Below are 16,216 nucleotides of genomic sequence, written 5' to 3' on the forward strand. Positions count from 1 at the left end.
GCTCAAGAACTATACGCGTTCTATTTCAATTCCCTGTATGTATATTTTGATTACCTATCATGATTTAAAAACCATATAGGTTTTTCACGAACGTAAATGATTACAACGACATAAATATACACTATAATCACATCAATATGGACTTGCTTTTATTGAATTGCTATCTTAGTATTTTACAGACGTACCTTAATTCAAGCTATGATCCAGACGACAAATGTTCAGTCCTCTCCGTTCAGGAATTCAATAAAATGAAAGTATCGAAAATTATCTTCCTACATTTTTTTCAGCTCAAGACTTTTCCAGTTCTGCAGCTAAGACTTTTCGAGATTATGTTGCATCTGTGTCTTTAAGGAAGGGATACATGTACTTAAAGAAGTGCAGTTGATTAAAAAAAATGTTTGTAACTAATGACCATTTAGCATATTTCAACATTAAATTTTCAATATTAAAACAAAACATTAAAAATTACGTAATAAAAAGCTTTAAAGCCGTTGCTGCTGATATAATTACGGTGTTATATGAAACTTCCGCTTCCGTAAGGAAGACGCTACCATGCTAAAATTTTGCGTATTCGAAAAGCGGTCAAATACAGGGCCATAGTATGACGTCATAGCCGAACCTGGGAAAGGGAAGAACGTGAGGCTCTAATCGTTATTTAGACGAACCGCGTGAGTCTTGAGCGACAAATATTTAGTATCAATCTCAATTGTTTGATTCTTCTTCAGTGCTGATGTGGTAAACCTGAATGAAAAAAAACCTTCAAATATGTATGATTGATAATATTCGAGATTGAAATCATAAAGTTATTGTTGATCTGAGAAGAAGCTTAACGTCGAGCTGTTGGGTGTTGGTCTTGGACAATTCGTTTGATGTGATTGGTTATTACGAATTAATACGCGTGCGGTGTGGGATCTCACGGTAGCTAGACTTTCGTACAAAAGCAGTGGATCCCTTTGATGGACCTGGTATATTGAACGTGAACGCGACAAATAGAACCGTTGATGTAAATAGAAATCAGCAGAACTATTTCGTTTTGGTACCTCATAAAATGGTTCTGACAGATTAATGTAATCAACAGGCGGCTGTTTAATTTAGCGGTTATACCATATTAGTGCTACTCCATTTCACAATATCGATTCCATCACCTCCAAGACTCAGAACTCTTGCTGAATACATACTCAGGTAAGTAACCAAAAACCAAATTTTTTTTTTTAAATTGCCATCTTTTTGCTCGTTATTTAGATTATTTGTGACGTTGTGCTGCAAGTAACAATAGGGTTACACGAGTGTCATAGGGTCAGTACAAACCTCATGATGGACAACACTTAAAAGTTAATCCTCTTGTTTTCTTCGCCACATCCCAATGTTTATCGTTACCTTATCTAGTACTATGAACAAACTCCCACTACCTAGTCATGTTTCAACCATCATTTAAAACTGTGAACAAGTGCGGGACTATCAAAATGAAAAGGGGATTAAACATCTGATTGTCGTCGTCGAAAATGATTCTCTTATTGAATTTCAGATGATGGATTTGAGAGGATATGGTTCATAAGAATACCAGGTACATTGCTTGACTGAACTTTTTTTTCATGTATATATATACTACTATAATACTAATTACTTATGAATATTTTCTAAATCAGGATCTCTGATTTTAGATTTTCTGGCGCGTGGTTGTACAAGATTATTTTAAATCCTTTGTATCAAATGAGGCTCTTCATCTTTGAGCAATATCCTCAAGACAAACTTCCTGAAAAATAATTTCCAAATGTCGTATAATGAATTTGTATTAGCCTTAATACAACGGAAAAACCCGCCGGCTAAACACGCACGATTATTTGTGAAATCGGTATTTTTTTCTGATTTCTCTTATCACAAGATGTTTTACGAGTTTTTATCATGTGCAGCAAAAATCGATTTTATAACCTTTATAAGGACGCATCAGAAAGACAAAATTTTAATCAAAACGTGAAAAAATGTTGTTTTTCAATTTAGGATCTAGTTATTAGGAAAACAATAGCAAAGAAAGAAAAAGATCAAAAAGAAAAAGTCAACAAAATGATCTCTCTCTCTCTCTCTCTCTCTCTCTCTCTCTCTCTCTCTCTCTCTCTCTCTCTCCTCTCTCTCTCTCTCTCTCTCTCTCTCTCTCTCTCTCTCTCTCTCTCTCTCTCTCTCGCTCTCTCTCCATAAAATTGAGACAAGCTCTCTTTTAATCTTAGTCTAACTTTTTCACTACATTTTCCTTATTTTCCTTATATATATGCACATTAAACTTAGAATTGGACAAACACTATGCTCATCATCTTATACCGGCATAGCAGAGAACTGGGGACCATGTAAAGATCTTCACATAAGTATGATTTATGACCCTAGGGCTTTAGCACGATTTAAAGATCTGTCTATAATGTTCTTCTTTAGAAGTCATGGCCATTTTTTAAACTTTATCTACCTCCTTTTAAAGATCTTCAGCTGCACAGTATAGAGATATAGAAAAATGTTCCACTTTTTTGGAACAGTTGGAATATAAACTGACATTCTTGTGTACAAATATTTTTAAATAGTATCAAGATACATGTACGGGCAAAATGACATAATTATCATTTCATGTTTTCATTGTTGAAAATGTTATAGCTAACTACTGATGATAAATATTAAATCGTATATTTATCCTACACCGGTATACTGCATACATACAATTTTTTGTAAACTGCAAAGAATTATTTAATGAGTTTTCAAATGCCGGAGATAATAATAAATATCTTTAAATATGTGTAAAGAGTACATATGACATACTGAAATAAGCTCTAGCCGCCCTGATTTTCATCAATTGTCCTTGCTAAGCAGGATTCTAGTAAGGTCTTTAGTCTTAGACTATACAGAGAACAACAATCATTAATTCTGAAGCAATCGCTGGATAAGTGATGCTCTTACTCTTAAAGAATTTTTCTACGTCCTCAGTGAAGTCAAACAAATGAGACAGAAATTATTTTATTGGCGCATAACTTTGGATAAGACTAGACTAGAAAAAAGTGAGTTCTAAGAAAATTAGATAATATTGATACCATGACCTGATACAGGTATAAACGTATTATTCGTTACAGAGCTGGTCTTACTTAATCATGGTATCAGACTTCAGTACCCTTTATGTTACACGCCCTAGTATTTTACCGACTTACGTCATGTTTCTTTCTGATTCCAATTTTATTCCAATTCTATTCACAACTGTTTTCTATTGATTGCTTAGTATGCAATTTCACCACTGATATTCAGCAATAGCGTATGCTAATACCAAATTTGCAGAAGATGTTACAACACAAGTTGTTCCAACACATTATCATGTTGTAAGTTTGACCAATTTACTCAAGTCTGTTTAGCAAAATTCTCTCGTTGGTAAACATTATCCGTTTCGAACAATTCCAATCCATTTTTAATTAAACTTTGCATTCATACTTTATTTATCATAAATACAACATGAAAACGGTAAGTTCGAAAGTTGATTAAACGTAATCCTTTCAATATGAATTGGTCAAAAGAAAATGGGGCTTAATTCCATAAATTTGCTTATCAAATAAAGCAAAACAAACAAAACAAAACAACCTTGAAAATATATTGGTTTATTTAAATGTTTCAGGTGTCGCTAAAGTATTAAATTTTCCTGTATATTCTTACCAAATTTGCGAAACTTTTGATGCAGGTTTTTAATTTAAAACGAAACTTCTGGGGAAAATCTTCTTGTTAACACTTAATTTAAAATCTAGTTGCAAGAAACACACGTGTATCCTGCAAGGCATGAAACTTTATTTACATGTGCGTTGAATTTACACATGTGCTTGAAAATCAAGCCCGAGCCTTTTCACCACTTCGGAAACAAGACGCATATAAAATTCAAATGCCCTCACATTGTTACAAAACTGGAATAGTCAGACATCTTACACATTGTTTTTTATTCTATAAAAGTTAGCTGTACGGGGCGGAAACGCCCAAAATTCAAAGGGGAATTCGGGAATTATTTTGCCTCGGCCATGTTTGTGGTGACACCTGCAACAATGGAACACCCTTATAGTTCGGGGGGAGATTGATCCTGGAAAATGTCTGTTGAATTTAATTTAGAATTAGACAAAAGCCTCTTTCTCCTAAGATTTGTTTTGTGTCATAAAAATAGTACTACAGAGAGGAAAATACATATCGAACGTGAAACACCATCTGTGTCATTTCCCTTGGTCTACCTAAGCTGCTTAGAAGCCTTATGAATAGCTATTTTGTAGAACACAACGCCAAGGTAATTGTTCCTTGATAAAGCAAATTTTGTAATTACAATTAACTCTAAACTTTAAAATCCATAGACAAATAAATTGGATAGATTTTTGAAATTGTAAGAAAATGTTTTGATGCTGGAAAGAAACGATCCTATATTTTTTATCATACATGTAGGACCTTTCTAATTACATTGTATTTGATGTTTCTAACGTCATTTCTTATAATGAAATAGACCGCACACGCACACGATCGTTGTGTAAAGGACCGGTAGATGCAAGTGTACTTTACTAGTTTTACTTAAAGTTTAGTGAGCCAGTATTGCATTACCAGGATGACAGAGAAAGCATTGTAACATTTATACTGATCAAAGTGTGAGTTTCCGGTGGCGCTCTTTATTCATTTCCTGAAGACCAATAGTCACGAACGTAAAGATCCAAAGTTTCTGCTTCCATTTCTTGAAACTTCTTATAAAATCTATTAGATGCAATTTTGGAATATGTATTTAGCAAAATAAAATTCAAATTTCAATTTTAATGAACGCTGTGTAAAAGGTACCCTAAAAAGTATGAGAAGTAAAAATCAAGTATCAATTTCAGAAGTTACTTTGAAGCAAATCGGAGCACTCTGATATTTTTACTTATATCTTTGCGTGCAAGTCAAACAGAGCGTTTCCGATTGTCTTCGCCATCATGCCGGCATTAAGCGTTTCAATTAACTACATTTTAATACATGTACATAAGCACGCAACTTACTCAAATTATTGATGAATTTGTCAAGCGCTAATGTTGTGGGGTCAAACAAAATTTATTTTCTTTTCATTGGAACAAACGTGTCTGAAACTTTGGTGGTTTTCTTAATGATATTTTTCTCAAATACAATGCAGTAAATATTTTCTATATGTTACACATTTATTCCTGATTGTGTATATTCTTCCGATAACTAATTTCACCAACCAGTCAGCTATTTTGTTTCAATACAAGTAATTTTGAACCATTTTTCATGAACATATTCTGTTAGTGGTCTCTATAATGGTATAGCATCAGTAACAGTTGGTTGTTTGTTTCTTGTAGAAGTCATGGCGTCCTCCATTATCACAGTAATCAGCGCATGCGTATTGGTGAGCTCTGTATGCACTGTCTACACTATCAATGCAGAAAACATCTTTTCTAGCCCTGCCACGGACCTGCCCTCACAAAATGCTCAACTTCTCGAAGCATGCTTCAACCTCTGCCGGTGAGTGACGCAGACATCTCGCTATACTTCTTTGATAATAGTCATTTGTTATTCCGATAAAGTCCAATCAATGCTCAATATTATCACAAATGTCCGGTCATTGCCCGACACAAATGGCTCAAATTGAATACAAAGTTATGTTATATTTTTGTATTACTTCTGCTCGAGTTTATTAGAGGGTTTTTTTCAGTAAGATTAGTTTTATTTTATTCGAAATACAACTTTCATATAAATATTATATGATGCAGTAAAACGTTATTGCATTTATATTAATTTACACATTTTCATAAAAATTGTTTGGTTGTTGGGTTTAAGTTTTCAATAGATGTAAAAAAAAAAACCTAGTAGATTATATTTCATAATTAATTATTACATGTTTCATACGACGTTGTTTACATCAATGCTATTAGTGAAGGAACATGCCTTAAAAAATACCAGTATATGGACTACATCCCTTATATCTTTTAATGAATTATGGATTTTATCTTTACCGAGAAACTGCTATTATTGTACTGCAGTTGTATTGGGGGAGATATCTGTGAAAATAATTATACATTATTTGCTTACCTCGTTACCGTATTTTTGTATGGTGATGCAGAATTTTTCAAGTAAAGGAATAAGGCGTGAAGTCAGCATTGAAGTGTACATTGTAATGTAGAATGAAACGGTGCTAATAATGATTTTCCAATGTGTCCTTAATTACACATACGTGTTTCTGGTGACGCGAATAATTTGTCATTAGAAATTTCAATAACTCAGCGGCAGAAACCGCTCTGACAACCTTGTCGAAAGGAGAAAATTGCTAAGTTGCCTTATAACAGTGTTTTGAGGTAGTTGCATGTTAGTATTAAAAACCCTAAACACGAACATTTTTCATAGAAATTCCAACAATACATTACAGAAGCTTTTTGAGAGAATCTTATCACCTTTCTAATCATACAAGATGTATCGAATGTCCGATAGAAATATATACAATTTTCTAGAGTAGAATACGATACGTGTTATGTTTTTGTGGGTTTTTTTAAAATTTGTTTTTATCATAAATCTGGTATTGCAAACAACCGTCACAAGAGTATTGATTACAATGTGTTAATATATGGTAAATTATATCTTAGATGGAAAAAAGAGAAGATTCTCAAACCTTGAACCAATCTTTTAAAATTATGGACTTTTGAGTTTTTCATTTATCCATTTTGTAGCATTATTATAAAAAATTATATTTTTTTGCTATCGGTTCTACAAATTAGTTTGCTTATAAGAATAATGACTATACTTGTTGCTCACAAACAGATAACTCAAATTGTATATTATAAACAAGAAAATTTGAACAATCGGTGTAAAATGTTTTTTTACACATAGACAAGGTATGTGTCCAATATATTTTTCAGACAAGGTATGTGTCCAAATTCCTGTCCGCAGTCCTTTGTAAGTCCATGGTCCAAGAGGGCATACCACAAACGGAAGTTGTTCGATAAAAGTGGATACGGTACTGGGTACGGAATTTACGAAATTCTTAATTTAAGTAATAATCAGTAATATTATATCAAAGAGACTTTACAACGACCTTGAGAAATTGATACAAATTTTCTTTATTTACTCTTTAATTTGTAAACGAAAACTTAAAAAATTTGAAGACAAAAAAATGATGGCTTTTATTTAGATAAAATGAATAAATATTCAGCTTTTTATTCACAATTTAGGTGTGCCGGTATGATTTTTATCTGTTCAAATCTAGGACTTTGTAATAAAACGTGAAATTAAAAAACTTGCAGATGGTTGTAAAAATTGAAAGATGATTTTTATCTTTCCTTTATCTTGTTTTAGATTCGACGACCACGGTTGGTTTATGCGTCTCTTAGGAAGGATGAACTGACGTAAAATCTATTAAAATGTTTAAAATAAATTGTATTGTGGTGTTTATCAGGCAAACATCGTGACTTCTTAAAGTTTTCTGATATGAACATTTTCATGTCCTTATTTATCAACGAACGTTAACTGTTTAGAATTTGTTCCTATAAACACGTGTTGTCCTTTCCAAATTGATGATTCGATTGTTTCTTCTTCTGTGTTAATATTATTCAATCTTTTCCTTTTTTCGTGTTTTAATCTATCTTGTTGTTCTTTATTATTAATAAAGGGATTTTAAATTATTTAAGGATTATGCTCATGTTATTAGAATTGCATTATTATTCATGAAAAATGAACGAAACTGTATATTACAAAAGATTTCGGTTGATGTTTGATGCATCAATGTACATGTACAACAGAGTGCCGTTGAGTTGTTTATCGTAAAAAAAGAAATAAAATGAACAAAACACCCAGTTCTAATAATTGTTAGAATGAGTTGGTCAGCAAAGCATTTCCAATGCAAAGATAATTGACAACAAATTTTAACTCAAATAAGCCAATGATTATTAAACACTTTCACGAAATGTTTTTGACTCATCCTATAAAAATCTATTACACCTTTAACCGTTTAAACAAAATACAGTAAAACCCGCATATAACGAATCGAAGCGCCAGGGACGGACTATTTTACTTCGTTATAAGCGTAATTCGTTATATCCGTCAAGTTTGCCACATGTTATAAAGTAACGGGGGATGAAAATGACTTCTCTGTAAGCGTCAATTAATTATAAGCGTCTTCGCTATAACTGTGTTTTACTGTAATTCTTCTTCATTTGTATAAGGTCATTAAGATTTTCAAAGTAACACATAAATAAATTATTTGCTGAAAAAATATTCAAGATATACTACCGAGAAGTACGTGAAGTATAATAATGCGATGAAAGCCTCGTTGCTAGATACAAAAAGCATCTCAAAGAGAATTGTTAAAAGCAATAAAACCACTGTGTGATATATGTTTAATGCAAATATGCTTAAGCTGACAATGTTTATCTCTTTGCTAATTGAACTTTGTTGTCAAATTCTATCTGAAGCTGTTCAATCCAAACTAATTTACATTGTACGCGTGAAATAATCTAATGAAATACATAAACAGGTTCTCCATTACAGATCTGTGCCATATCTTCTGTCACCTTTAACAGAAAAAAACATTCTCTTAATGTTCAGAAATGTTTGTTTTGTTAGCTTAAAGAAAAGAATGTTTGTTTTAAAGGACGGCTTTATTTAAACCATTTTTAGTCTTTCATAGCAAAAAGGAAACAAGAACAATTTTCCTAGACATGTACTTACAGAAAATAAGTTTACATTATATAATAATGTATTTTTTCTATGTTTCAATGTCGCTTACTTATTCCCACCTCTCGGTATTTAGTCCCTACTAGACTTTGACCCGTGCGTGCACGGGTTGACATTGCATATCGAACATTTAGAAATAGGTACATCGATACACCTTATTATTGACATTTACATAACAAAGCTATAAGCCTACAATAATGCTATTAATTTCACTACACTTTCCTTCGTTTGAATAACCTAACTGTGTCTCGGGAAAAGCCCCTCCCTTACTTATACCCGTAAAGTAGCAGAAAATTGCAGAATCGCTCTGGAACGATTTTGGAGAAAGTTAATGAATGATGTTGCCTTGAAAATAACAGTCAAATACATCACAACAAACCTTTTTGAGACTGCAAATACCTTTCAACTAAAAATTTTAATCCATAGAATGGAAGAACTCAACACCTTTTCACCAACGTAATCGTATATTCTTTGTAAAACTGGGTCTGTAGGACATTATTCATTTTTACGATAAAACATATTCTATCTTCACTCTCCTAACAAATATAATGTAACATTTTTGCATGTAATCAAATATTTGTTGTCATCACGAAGATGAAAGTAAGTGCTTAGTTGAAATGTATATTTGTTATTTTATACTTTCTCTCATAAGAAATCATTAATTTATATGAACAAAATATATAGCGAAAGTCCAATGAAAATTTACCCGTATTTGTATTATCATTTCTGAGTTTATTCAGGCAGATGTGATATTGTGGAAACAAATATAAACTAAAGATCCCGTTAGTGTGAATGTATTGCGCAAGTGCAAGATTGTAAAATCCAAAAAATCCAGGTGATTTCCGGGATATTTTGAGGAATTTTCGTTGATTATTAATTAGCGAAGCTTAACTGAGAAAAAATAAAAACAAATTGGTAATCTTCAAGTACCAAAGATGTTTAAAATATATAAAACAAAAGACAGTATTCTTCCGATTTCTCGGTATTAAAGACTAAAAATTCGAGTTTATTATTTTAATATAGTAGTATAGATGTATGGGGGTCATAAATATCAGAACACTAGGAAGATATGACCGATGCTTTTATTTTCATCCGCTGTTGACATATACATGTAATTATAAATATATTCATTAAGCTATACCGGTATATCGACCAACTATTGAGACATATTTAAATAGTTTTTCCATAAATGTTAAATGACACCGCTTTCTTTCAATCAAATCATTTTTTTTTTTTGGTAAAAAAAAACCACCCAGTAAATTGAGCGTAATACAGATAAAAATGGTTGCATATATTTTGCATCATAAGTGTTAGCATTTTATGTATTTATTCTTTGTCTGCATGCGCATTACATTCACGTTAAATCATGGTATGCTCTTTAGTTTATGTTTCCACAATATCACATTTGTATGGATAAACTCAGAAACAATATTACAAATACGTGTATAAATTTTCACTGAAAATTTGTTTATCAAAAGGAAATACGGGAGATTACTCTAACCCAGTGCATTTAATATGAAAAATCCAGGAAGTTTCGAATTTCTACATGGTGTGTAAATTCGAAGCGAGTAAAAACGTTGGTGAAAAAGTGTTGAATTCTTCCAGTCCATGATTCTTCATCAATATGAATTAAATTTTTGGGTGAAAGGTATTAACAACCTCAAAATGGTTTGTTATGAGTAATTTGACTGTTATTTCCAATGCAGCTTCATTAATTTTCTCCAAAATCGATTAGGAATGATTCTATAATTGTTTGCTACATTACGGGTGTATGGGAGGCATTTTAACTGTTGTGAAGGCCTGTGCCGAGAAACAATTAGATTATTCTAACTACACATAGTGTAGTGAAATTAATAGCATTATCGTAGGCTTAAAGCTTGGTTATGTAAATGTCAACAATACGGTGTGTCGATGTATCTATGTCGTAAATGTCCTACACCATATGCAATGTCAACCCGTGCACGCTCGGGTCAAAGTCTAGTATGATATGAATGATTTGGATACATACGAAGGAATTTTTCATTGTCAAAGACAATCAGTGACTTTGCGTTCTAGGCCATTTTTTTTCAAACACATGAAAATTTGACCCCACCCCTTCATTGTATGTGAGCTAAAAACAAAATGTCAACTTTAACGCTACACCAAGATGCTTGCATTGTAATATCATAAATTACAGCATTAGAAATAGTTTTTGTAAAAATATTCATATTTTCCTTCATGTTTCTATTTAAAAATAATGATCACTACACCCTAAAAAATTGATCACCACATCCTAAACCATGGAATTATAAATTGGACAAACTTAAAATAACACTACATACATGTAGGGATGCTCCAACACAACTTAAAAAGTTTTATGGTCATATGGTTCTCGAGAAGAAAATTTTAAATATACCATAAATAATTCTTAAACCTCTTTAGCAATTGATGCCTTGTGTTAAAACTGTTATAAAGGGCCTTCAATACATAATGCCACTAATCAGATTCCTTAAAGCTGAACACCACTCGTAAATAGGCACCGTCACACAGGTACCTTGTATTAAAACCTTCAATTTCGTTACACCAGATTGCACATCTGAAACTCGTGGCCGACGTGATGTATTCATTTCGTTGTTTCTTGGGTTTTTTTGCATTTAATTCTTATTCTATGTGCATATTTTGTTAGTAAATATTGCATTGACTAGTAAATATGATGTTAGTACTCTCCTGGTTTGAGAACCGTGCGTAAAACTTGATAATTTCATCGCGACCGAGAAACACGGCGAGACAAGATGTACGTCCACAGAGATGAGACCTGCTAAATACTTTAAAGGGACATGGTCACGATTTTGGTCAAATTTTTTTCTTCTGTTTTTGTTATTTACAATGCTTAATGAATGCATTTCTAATAATCAAATGAAATTTGGGTGCTCATCGATGAGTTTAAGCAAGATACAAGGCTCACAATTCTTCGTCATGTAAACAAGGCTCGTGCCCTGTTTTTGTTTACATAGGTTCAATATATCAATAAAAAATCTAGATGATTTGTCTATATTCTTATTCTTTTTAAGCATAAATAAACAGTTCCTATCGTTTAACGATTAACACATTCATTTTAGGTCTAAAACTGAAAATTTCACTTCAACATTCAAAATGTAAACAAAAGCTTTGTTTACATACCGAGGAATTGTAGTACTGTAAGCTCTGTAACTCGCTTATAACTCAACAAATGACACTCAAATTTTTGTTGCCAATTGAAAATGCCTTACTGAAGCATTATAAACATTATAATCGAAAAAATAATTTTTTTACCAAAATCGTGATCATGCCCCTTTAAACTTTTCAGAGGTCTGTGGCTTATATAGGGGTTGTACGGAAAGCGGTGCTGAAAGAGAAATATGGCGGACAATGCCTTATTACTAGCGGTGTTCAGATTTAAAATACATGGTTCAATCTTTTCACGCATGATTTATTTCACATTCTATTTATGGCCGTTTATCTGACCACGTTTCATCATCGAATACCCCTTTAAAAAGCTGATATATAACCCCACTCAAGACCCCGTATGAAAATAAGGCTGAAAATAGAGGCTACATGAAAGCATGTGCCAGACTAGGTAAAGACTCGAAAGATATTTTCAAAGAACTGTGTGATGTGTATGGAAACAAGTGTATGTCATTGAGACAAGTTTATAAGTGGGTTAAAAAATTAAAAAAACAGCCAGACAGACCTTAAGAATAAGCAACATCCTAGAGCACCTCGTATGGCTTCAACGGATGCAATACTTGAAAAAATAACAGATAACATTACAAATGATGGTCGATTAACCATTAAACAATAGCAAATTTAGTAGGCATTTCATCGGGGACAGTGTTTACAATTTTAAAGAAACACATTGGCCATCGAAAGGTTAGTGCAAGTTGGATACTCATTTATTAACAAAAAAAAACGATTGTGGGTTGAAATGAACCTCAGAGGAAAATTGATAACAAAATGCGGTTGGCTAAAAAGGCAAAACGCCCTATTTTAGCAATCCGATGCGAACGTACAAAAAAGTATAATACAAAATATTTTAAAAATTGAAGGTCCTGTATTTCAATTTCCTATTCCAAAAGGCCGATCAATCACCGGACATGTACATGTATACAAAAATTATGTGCTGAAGAAAGTAAAGAAACATTACGAAAGGAAGAGACCAGAGTCTAGAATTCGCATCTGACTTCTTCATGACAACGCACCCGCACATAAATCACAAATTGTGAGATCAATTTTAGGAGACGAAAAGTTTTCTGTTTTGCCCCATCTTCCCTTTTCACCCGAGAAAAAAGAATGCTTCGGGCTCTGCCATTTATCAGTACATAAATACCATTTCCAAAATATATGATATGAATGCATTCCAAGCTTGGATAAATCGGTTAAAATTATGTGTGTCTGTTAAAGGAGAGTATTTTGAAGGTAACCATTAAAAAGTTTTTTTAAAATATCTTTTATATTGTGTTATATTTGTTACAACGATGGCATCATTTATTGGACGCCCTTCCTAAGTTTGGTTGGAAATGGCGTACACGGAAATTGTGTAAACAATTCTGTCTCTTTCTAGAGGAAAACTTTGTATCGACAGTGTTAAATGATATGCATATTTAATCAAACAAATACACTTTCCTTGTATGTTTTTTTTAATTTGAATTATTTAACATGATCATTGTCAGCGAAATTTCGATTTTTCATATTTATAGCTAGTATTTTTAAGCAGAGACATTAGTTTGTTGCTTAGTTAGTCAGCGCGACAACAATGATAAACGTGGACATATTTCTTGTTACATATCTCTCTATTAGTAGTGCTATGTCACAGTGGTATGGTCTAAGGCCTGACTCCCATTTTACCCCTATCCGCTGTAAAGAGCAATACGTCGCTAGTTTGCTTCATTGTGCAGCACTTGGAGGTGAATCAAAAGATGTGAGGTTTTCCTTTAACCTTGAACATAAATATTGTCGATGGAACTGTACGAATACCCTCTTAAACACAACTGAAACACAAAACAAAGACTGGAGTCTATATGGTAAGTTTTATTTCGAAAATAACATAACATTAAATTTCGGACAAAGAGGAAAATAAAACGGTACACTAATAATTAAGAAATAACCCATTTTGTGTTTTAACATAATTAAGACAAATTGTTTTAAAAACAGTTTTGAATGAAAATTTATCTTTTAAAGAATACTTTGCTTTGATACCTAGTTTTTGTTATTTTGACAGTCATCAAAGAGAAGAGAAACGCAGCTCTTATGCGACCATCCACTGCATCTTCTGTGTACAGTAATGACCCGTCTTTGTGGGGTACTCAATATGCTACTGATGGGTTACATTCATTTTACAAAAATACACACATATTTGAAAGTCGATTGGAAACCTCTCCATGGATTATGGTAACATTGGACGGACCACTACTGTTATCATTTGTCCGAGTTTACAATAGAGGAGACTGCTGTGGTAAGTTAAGTTTGCTCTCATGTCTTCCTCCTTTTCTGCATTTTCAAAAGATGTTTCATTTGTATTCTTTATCATGTTACCTTTCCGTTGAAAACAATTACAAACTCGTTAAAAAAATGAAAGTAGTTTTAAAATCTCATTTAATACCTATTTTTGTAGGAGAGAGATTTCATGATGTTGCGTTTGAGGTGTCCATTGACAGAGCTTCTTTTGAACAGCGAGGATTTTTCCGAGGACCAGGAGTTACTGGGCGGATGGAGGAGGTTCTGTTAGACTACCCAGCAATAGGGCAATATTTTAGAATGCGCATAACACAAGGTTCAAGCAATTATCTCAACTTTGAAGAGATTGAAGTTTACACACCATATTAATTTTTTTCCTTCATAAAAACTGTTTGATTTTGTAAATTCTAAACTTAGTGTTATTTAAAATGAAACTGAATTGGACTTTACCCATTGCTTAAGTTAACACTATACTTGGATTTGAAAATTAAACATATAAAGATTATGTGAAATGTTGAAATGTTCATCAGTAATTGTAAATGTGGATCACCTATTTTGTGTAATTACTAATTACATGATCAAACAAATAAAGACCAATTTTACATGTCGATCTTTTTTAACAAAGCAAAATATTAATGTGATTACAATTTTATGGGTTTTTCGTTAGAAAAGAAATTAAATCAAATCTGCAGAATTTCAAAATATTAAGTCAAAGAAAACAAATATTTGTACTGTTCAAGTTATCGGCTAAACTGAGAGTTCGGGTTTATAGAAAGCAACTATTCGAGATTTTTTTAATTCGGTCTTCTGTTACGAATAAAGAAAAGTAAGTTTGCTTGAAACATCTCTTGAATTTGTTTTAAACATGAGCTTAAACGATCACTGTTTACCGTTGATTAACATCTTTGCACTTCCAGCAGTGGGGGAAGTGACGTAATAAGATAAAAATAAAATATTACCTCTCTGTGATACGTTATTATATCCCTTCTTTGATTTGGCACATAATATCAATACATATAACATGTATAAACAAAAAGAATGAACTAAATTCCGAGAGATTTATAGCGCAGTTGATCGCCTGATTGCACAAATATGTATTGAATAGTGTACGATTTTGTGTATTACCGTATGATAAAAAACGAGCAATTGTTTGAGTTTTGTTTATGTATAATAACCCCTACGACCTTTTAGGCTGACCCCACAAGGGACATAATATTCAAATTATATTTTGAAGAGTATAAAATTAAGATGTACAGGGATTTTACTATGTTATTATCATGAAGCCGATAACTGGTACAGTAAATCGTAAAAACTCGGCAAATTCGGGGCGTGATAAAAAGCAAAAACAAAAACAAAAAACAAAAAAAACCCAAGTTGTTTGGGATTTTAACTAATGATATAATCTAGTCGATGGATAAATAAGGAGTTCACCAATTAAGATATTTCAAGTTTTATTCAAATATATCAAGAAATAAGGAAACACGAAAAGAAAACGTAAAATTTTAGCCGATAACTGGTACAGTGCCAGTAACCTGTTTACGTTTGTACCGCTTAAAATACTAGTAGACGAGTAAGACATTATTCACTTAATATAATTATAGCATCGTCAATAGTTAACTGAGTTTTAAATATGAAGTGTACAATCGATTATAATTGAAATGATGCACAGAAATATAATATCTATACGAACAATCTCAAAAATATTTAATACTTATGAATTTCCATATTCAAATATAAATGAGTTGTTCCCCTGTTATTTTTTCTAAAATAAATAATATTGTATTTATTTCCATTTATCTTTGTCAATAAAGAAAAATGACTAATTGAAAAGACATAACTTTGTTTAAATGTGAAGGCTGTAACTGGTTGATAGACGTGTATAGTGTAAAACAATGAAAAAATGTTGGACAAGATTGAAAAATGCGTGTCAATGTCTATAGTAAAGTATGTACGATTCAAGCCATTTTTTTAAAACAAAATTAACACCATGGGCATCTTATTTTAACAACTTTCAGAAATAACGAACAATTTAGAACATTCTTTGATGTCA

The 16,216-nt window shown here is 32.2% G+C and overlaps 2 protein-coding genes across 3 annotated transcripts; both read left to right on the top strand.

The window, feature by feature from the left end:
* Positions 1–702: 702 nt before the first annotated feature.
* Positions 703–7,643, top strand: LOC128159318 (uncharacterized). Of its 2 annotated transcripts, XM_052822382.1 has the most exons (5): positions 703–1,182; positions 1,526–1,564; positions 5,331–5,493; positions 6,882–6,986; positions 7,318–7,643. In XM_052822382.1, exons 3-5 carry the CDS (start codon positions 5,336–5,338, stop codon positions 7,364–7,366), a joined length of 312 nt encoding a protein of 103 aa, XP_052678342.1. In that variant the 5' UTR covers positions 703–1,182; positions 1,526–1,564; positions 5,331–5,335; the 3' UTR covers positions 7,367–7,643. The 2 variants fall into 2 exon arrangements, with proteins under 2 accessions (XP_052678342.1, XP_052678334.1); XM_052822374.1 differs by lacking the exon at positions 1,526–1,564 and having other exon boundaries at positions 708–1,182.
* A 5,822-nt stretch (positions 7,644–13,465) lies between these two features.
* On the top strand, positions 13,466–14,710 carry LOC128180391 (uncharacterized). Its single transcript, XM_052848521.1, has 3 exons — positions 13,466–13,733; positions 13,931–14,164; positions 14,324–14,710. The coding sequence occupies exons 1-3, from the start codon at positions 13,466–13,468 to the stop codon at positions 14,533–14,535; spliced, it is 714 nt and encodes a 237-aa protein (XP_052704481.1). The 3' UTR covers positions 14,536–14,710.
* Positions 14,711–16,216: the final 1,506 nt, after the last annotated feature.

The sequence above is a fragment of the Crassostrea angulata genome, chromosome 1 (assembly GCF_025612915.1).
Source record: "Crassostrea angulata isolate pt1a10 chromosome 1, ASM2561291v2, whole genome shotgun sequence".
Lineage (NCBI taxonomy): Eukaryota > Metazoa > Mollusca > Bivalvia > Ostreida > Ostreidae > Magallana > Magallana angulata.

What these genes read in the sequence shown, in the direction of transcription:
- LOC128159318 (XM_052822382.1), top strand. Translation starts at nt 5,336, where the DNA reads ATGGCGTCCTCCATTATCACAGTAATCAGCGCATGCGTATTGGTGAGC. An exon ending in GCATGCTTCAACCTCTGCCG is followed by an intron (nt 5,494 to 6,881) that starts GTGAGTGACGCA and finishes TATATTTTTCAG; the next exon opens with ACAAGGTATGTGTCCAAATT. An exon ending in AAAAGTGGATACGGTACTGG is followed by an intron (nt 6,987 to 7,317) that starts GTACGGAATTTA and finishes ATCTTGTTTTAG; the next exon opens with ATTCGACGACCACGGTTGGT.
- LOC128180391 (XM_052848521.1), top strand. Translation starts at nt 13,466, where the DNA reads ATGATAAACGTGGACATATTTCTTGTTACATATCTCTCTATTAGTAGT. An exon ending in CAAAGACTGGAGTCTATATG is followed by an intron (nt 13,734 to 13,930) that starts GTAAGTTTTATT and finishes TTATTTTGACAG; the next exon opens with TCATCAAAGAGAAGAGAAAC. An exon ending in CAATAGAGGAGACTGCTGTG is followed by an intron (nt 14,165 to 14,323) that starts GTAAGTTAAGTT and finishes CTATTTTTGTAG; the next exon opens with GAGAGAGATTTCATGATGTT.